Genomic DNA, 6,213 nt, shown 5'->3' on the forward strand with positions numbered 1-6,213 from the left:
GAGTGGGACGGCTGGACGGAGCAGGGACACCCTCTGTGGGGCACATCCCTCTTTGGGGACATAGGGTGGGACGAAGGGACCATCTGACCCCTCCAGCATGGCCTCGACCCCACAGATCTGCGGGAGGAGATGGCCCACGTGACGGAGAAGGTGCAGTCCATCGCCAACAGCTTCCCCCTCCCCGACTACACCCAGCCCGTCAGCGAAGCCCTGGTGAAGGCGGAGGACAGGAGCCGGCCGTACCTCCGGGAGGTGGAGCGCTTCGAGCGGTACAGGTGACACCAGGGAGCATGAAGGGGTGCAGGGGGTGCGGCAGAGATGGGTGCTGAGCCCCCCTCTGAGCCCCAGCTGGTCCATCAGCCCCATATCTCAAGGCCATGCCCTGCTGCTCCTTCCTCCAGGTGGATCGCGGGCACCGTGCTGTGCTCCATCATCCTCCTCATCCTCGTCTGCAACGTGACGGGGATGGCCCTGGGGGCGTACGGGCTCTCCAAGCGGGAGGACCCGAGTGACTACGAGTGCCGAGGAGAAGCTGGCGCCAAGTTTCTCCTGGTGTAAGCATCTCTCTGGGTGCTGGGGGGGTGGGTGAGTTGGGGGTGTGTGTTGCCATTTCACCTTCCCAAAAAACAGAGGGGCAAAGCCAAGGGAGGGACTGGGAGCGGGACGAGCGGAAAGGCTTTTGAAGCCACCGCCTGTGCCTGCGGGTTTGGGAGAAGCCGCTCCTCCCTGGGAGCTGGCAGGTCCCGTACCCCGATCCCGCTGCCCGGCACACCCCGCTCCCGGGGGCCCTTCCCAGGCAGCCCGGCGTGCCCGGGCGCGGGAGGGAGCCGCGGGGCTGCAGCCGGCTGGGCAGGTCCCCACAGGCCTTTCTGCTCGCTCGGGTCTGCAAAGCTGCCACCGGCACCTCCTCTCCCTCTTTCAGCGGCGTGGGCCTGGCTTTCCTGTTCTCCTGGCTCCTCATCCTCCTGGTTTTCGCCACCTTCCTGGTTGGGGGCAACATCCAGACGTTGGTTTGCAGGAATTGGGTCAACCAGGAGATTTACAAGGTGGGCAGCCACGCAGCCACCCATGGCCCCACAAACCTCTGCTTGGGGGCACCAAAATGCCTCCAAACACTCTGCATCCTCCCTCTAAACCCATCCAGAAAAACCCCCATCCTAAACCAGAAGATTAAGTTTAAGACTAGGTCCTTGGATTTGCAGCAGCAGCAGGGAATTATCCTTGGGCTGCTAATTTGCTCGAGGCGAGGATGCTCCTACCTGCAGCACCTTGTCCTCCGGTTGTTTGGGGATCCCTGGGGTGCCTGTACACTGCACCAGGGCCGGGAGCAGGGTTGGGAATGGGGTGAGGGCTCATCCGTAGCCGCGCACATATTGGCAGGTCCCTGCACGGGGCCATCCACTGCTTTCCCTCCAAACACCGCCCGGTGAGGCTCTGCAATGGGGATCATAAAAATAAAGGCAAGATTAGCTCTGGCTGGGATCGGGTACCCCAGGACACACCTGTGAGGGCAGAGCACCCCCAAAATCGTTGCTGGGAATGCCTGTGCCTGACCCTAACCCTCTTTTTCCTCCCATTTGCCCCAGTTCATTGATACCCCCGGGAACCTGCCTCCATCCATGAACCTCACCCGACAGCTCAACCTCAGGAGGGACTCCAACCTCAGTGCCACGTACCGGTGGGTGCCACAGGAGCCCACCTCTGCCCTTGTACATCGGAGGGCTAATGTGGGGTCACACCATCCATGTCCCTTTGCCTTCCAGGGAATGCAAGAGCGGCGCGGGGCTGTGGGAGGTGCTGCAGCTCGACAGGTCCTACGACCTGGATGAGCATCTAAAATCCCCCAAGGTGAGGGCCGGCTGCAGCCAGAGCTTCTAGTAATGGTACAGACGTGTGAGTTTTACTGGGGTTACTGGGATGGAGATGCCTGGCCCCAGCCTTACAGCATCCCCCACATCTCACCCCCGCAGTACACGGCTGATTTCCAAAAACGCCTGGGTGACTTCATGGCGCGCCTGGGCGATGTGCGGCTTCTCCGCAGCGAGGGCAGGCAGGACCTGGAGACCTTTGCCCACAGCGGGGTGGACGAGGTGGACTACGGGCGCTTCCAGGAGGAGGTGAGGGGACACAGAGGGCAGGATCTGGCCCAGGACGCTGGGGCCGGCTTCTAGGGTTGGATTTTGGGCAGTCACCAACTCCATCTTCCCCCAGATGAAAAACCCCGTGGTGCAGACCAGCCTCCCTGGCTTGGCAAGGAGCCTCGAAGGGCTGCAGAAAATGCAGGTGAGTGGTGGGGCTGGCGGTGGGGGCTTTCTGTGTGCCCACAGGGACGTCCTCACCCCTCTGTCCCCCTGCAGAGGAACAGCACGGTGGCAGGGCGACTGGCTGCCGAGGCCCAGGCTCTGTGGCAGATGCAAAACTCCACGGTGCAATCGCAGGAAGCTTTGGTGGTGAGTCTGTGCCGGGCTGGTGGCTCACGGTGCTGCTGGTGTTTGCCCAGTGGTGTCCCCATGAAAGGGGCCGTGGGGCTTTTGTACCCATCTCACCTCCCTGTCCTACAGGCAAAGCTGGGGGAAAGCGTCCAGTTCCTCTCCCGCTTGGCACCGCACCTCCAGGTACTTGTGCAGTTTCTTTCAGCTCTGAAAAATACATGGTGACCTGACGTGGCAGGTCCTGCCTGCCAGGGCCCCAAAAATCCAGTTACAGGGTGATGGGAGAGCCAGGAAAAACACCCTCCAGGGAGAATTGGTCTCCTTCAGTGATTAGATTTGCCTCTGCAAATCAGAAACCCCCCTGCAGCACTCAGGGCATTTCAGTGTCCCCGGCAGAGCCATCCCACGGCGTTTCACCTCCCCTAATCCATGCCAGGGGGTTTCTCTGCTTGGAGAAGGTTCCTCTTTCCCTGCCCTCTGGCAACCAGACCCAATTTGAAGCTTGGCACGTGCACAGTGCTGCACGCCCTGCTCTTGGCACCCCCAGGGCACCCATCCTGCTGCTCGGTGCTCTGAGGAAGCTCTGCCCTTCCCATGCTTCCCCAGGAACGGGTGAAGAGGACACTGGCCACCACAGCCTCAGTGGAAGCCCGGCTGCCTGCGCAAGCCCAGCAGATCCTCCGGCAGGTGAGCCAGGGCTGGGTTAGCCCTCAGGGGGTACAAAATTCCTCACAGCCAGAACGAAACAGTGAGAACAGGGCAAGAGGCGCCTGAAGCCTCCAGCCCTTGTTTTCAAGCCCGACATTAGCCCAGAGCTGGCTGGAGCTGGGCTGGGCTGGAAAGCATGGCGCCTGCCCTCCATGCTGCCTTCCCTCTGCCCAGGAGATCGGCTGCTTCACGAGGAAGGAGCTGCGGTACTTCACACAGTACCTGAACTGGGTCGGGCAGACGGTAAGTGCTGACCTTCATGGCAGAGGGATTCTTTGGGGCCAGGAGCCCCCATGGATGCTGCATGTAAGCCGTGAACCCAGCCGAGGCAGCAAAATGCCTCCCCTCAAGCTAGGAGTGGGTTTATGCCTTGTCTCCACTTCTTGTTCCAGCTGAGGGAGGACGTGGCTTCGTGCCAGCCGCTTGCCACAGCCTTGGACAATGGACGGGTGATCCTGTGTGACCGCATTGCCGACCCCTGGGTAAGGATCCCTCCACAGGGACATCCCACCACCAGCCAGCAAGAAGTTGGGGCAGCCAGGGCCAACAGGATCCCTGGCAGCCCCACACCAGCAAGGTTCCCCAAACCCCTCCAGAGGCAGGGGGGCTGCCTCTCCCTGCAGAGCTCAGCGGGGACTCTCATACTCTCTCTTTGCAGAATGCTTTCTGGTTCAGCCTGGGATGCTGCACCTTCTTCCTCATCCCCAACATCATCTTCGCCATCAGGCTCACCAAACACTTCCGCCCCATCCGCAACCGGCTCATGTAAGCAGCAGGCACAGGGTGGGCAGCTGGGCTGCCTGGGGTGGGAGGACACAGGGAAGGGAGATGTGGGCTCCTCCTCCATCTCCCTGGTGTTTTCTCTTCCTGCAGTTCTACAGGTTCAGAGGAGACCTGTCCTTTCCACATCCCCCGTGTCACGGCGCTCAAGCTCTAGGATGCTCCCATCAAACTTGTGCCCAAGCCTTGCAGGACTCCATGTTCCTCTGACATCTCGCAGGGCTCCGGGTCCCTCTGACGTCTCTTTCTCGGTGTCCTTCAGGATCTGAGCATCCTTCCCGGGCACGGGGCAGTAATCCCCATGCACCATGTGGCTCCGGGTCCCTCTTGATGCCTCTTCCTCAGCCACCTTCAGGGTCTGACCACCTGTCAGGGATGCCCCCGGAGCCCACCCGATCCAGAGCACAGGGGAAAGTTCCCCGCAGCTCTCCCTAACCACCGGCATTCCCCATGCAGCCCCCACAGGGAAGGACACCTGCCCACCGCCCCATGACGCTTCCCCACCCCTGGACAATGGTCACATTAAAGTCCTTCCCAGCCAAACCCACCACTGCCTGCTTTCTTTTGCTGCCACCATCTCCCCTGTTTTCCACAGGGAACTGCTTTGGGCTGGGGAGATGGGTGGGAGCCCCCAAGGGGGGCCTGGCCTACCCACCCCCTCAGGAGGCCTCAAAAGCACCGGGCTGGGGTGAGGACCAGGGCTGGGGCCTGGGGCCTGCCCTGTGGGCTGAGTCGGGCCTGGCCTTCCCAGGGCGGGGGGCAAGGCCATGGCTGAGGGTGCTCCGGGGCCGGAGCGTTGAGGGAGGCCTTGGGGCATCAGCTGAGGGGCTGACGGGGTCGGGTGGGCTCCAGGGCTGCTGGGGCTGAGGGAAGGCTCCAGCTGGAGGGACTGTGGGGCCGGGGAAGGCCCCAGGGTGGCAGCTGAGGGACCACCAGAGCATCGGGGAACCCCAAGGCCTGGGGGACCCCTGGAGCTGGGCCCTGAGGAGGTGGCTGGGCCTAGGCCAGGGGCAGGGCCCGGCTCCCAGGTCTGAGCCCACTGGGACCCCCATCCCCACTTTCCCCTCAGAGACCCTGCAAACCTAACCCCACACAAAGCAAAGGGGCCCTCCTGGCCCTCAGGGTGTTGTTAATTAGAGCTTAATTAGAGGTGGGGCAGAACTGCTGGTAGGTTTTGGCCTTTTGTCCCTCCCCGAGGAAGCCCAGGCAGGGCTTTTGACTCACGGTTTATAGCATTAATGGGTTTATGGCGTGAAATGCCAGCTTTTCATTCATATATCTGTCCCCTGATTGCAAAGTACTTTGTCCAACCAGCAAATTGTTTAAAAAAATCAACACAGGAGTTCACAGAGCAGCCCCTGTCAAGCGAGCAAGGATTTCCCAGTATTTCCCTCACCGAAATACTCTGTTTGCTAACCAACAGAGAAATGCCCCATTTTTATGCATTATTAAAAGAGTATTGTTACCCACAGCCAGCCATAATGCATAAAATACCTGTTTTATGCATTATTTAGGTTATCGCTGCCCAGAGCCAGTTGGTTTTACACAGTTATTTGCCTGCAGAGGTCAGCATTGCAAAGGCTTTTTGCAAAAGGGATTTGGGGAACTGAGGCCCAAAGGAGGATTTCGGCAGGAACCCCCGTGCCCAGGGATGTCCTCAGCCCATCTGGAAACTCCCTGGTGGCATCATCTGCAAAAATCAGCTTTAAAAATGGAGTATTTTGTGGTCAGAGGAAGGCTGGTGGTGGGGAGAAGTGATGTTGGTACCAGGGATCCAATCAGAAAATACATCCGTGACTCTGCTTCCCAGCTGGGTATGTTTTGAAGGCTTACAATCTGTGATCGTAATCATGAAATTCTGTGATAATGAAAAGGGAAGGGTCAGCCTCATTTTGATAAAAGCCTCTCAGCGCTAGTGCTGCATTTTAAATATAATAAAATAAAATGGCGTAGCAGAGCAAAGAGATTATCTACTTTAAATGGTAAGTAACATAAATGCAATAATACTTGTTTAGCTGACCCACTGATTAAAAAATTATACAGGTTTGCAAACAAATGAGCTGAATTCAGCTGGCTCTTATTCCTAACGTTATTTTGTGTAGCTGGGTCACAATAAATAACAGATAAGCAATGAATAACAGAGGAATCCACCCCAAAATAGATGCGTCACCACTCCCTGCCTGGGAGTAAAATGGATTAAAAACATGAGCAGTTGCGTCTGAGAGTTAATAGTAAATCACCAACGACTAATCCAGTAAATTGTCCTAAACCAACTGGAGAACACTGTATTTTT

General features: G+C 58.4%; 1 protein-coding gene across 1 annotated transcript in view; it reads left to right on the plus strand.

The window, feature by feature from the left end:
* Nucleotides 1-4,412, plus strand: part of PROM2 (prominin 2) — an 11,149-nt gene extending 6,737 nt beyond the window's left edge. Inside the window, exons 14-22 of the mRNA XM_014945468.1 lie at nucleotides 1,971-2,117; nucleotides 2,212-2,283; nucleotides 2,358-2,450; nucleotides 2,562-2,615; nucleotides 3,039-3,119; nucleotides 3,315-3,383; nucleotides 3,533-3,622; nucleotides 3,799-3,905; nucleotides 4,014-4,412. Coding sequence (XP_014800954.1) covers nucleotides 1,971-2,117; nucleotides 2,212-2,283; nucleotides 2,358-2,450; nucleotides 2,562-2,615; nucleotides 3,039-3,119; nucleotides 3,315-3,383; nucleotides 3,533-3,622; nucleotides 3,799-3,905; nucleotides 4,014-4,077 — 777 coding nt within the window. The 3' untranslated portion in view covers nucleotides 4,078-4,412. The remainder of the gene's footprint in view (nucleotides 1-1,970; nucleotides 2,118-2,211; nucleotides 2,284-2,357; nucleotides 2,451-2,561; nucleotides 2,616-3,038; nucleotides 3,120-3,314; nucleotides 3,384-3,532; nucleotides 3,623-3,798; nucleotides 3,906-4,013) is intronic.
* The last annotated feature ends 1,801 nt before the right edge of the window (nucleotides 4,413-6,213 follow it).

Source organism: Calidris pugnax, unplaced genomic scaffold (genome assembly GCF_001431845.1).
Source record: "Calidris pugnax isolate Ruff unplaced genomic scaffold, ASM143184v1 scaffold120, whole genome shotgun sequence".
NCBI lineage: Eukaryota > Metazoa > Chordata > Aves > Charadriiformes > Scolopacidae > Calidris > Calidris pugnax.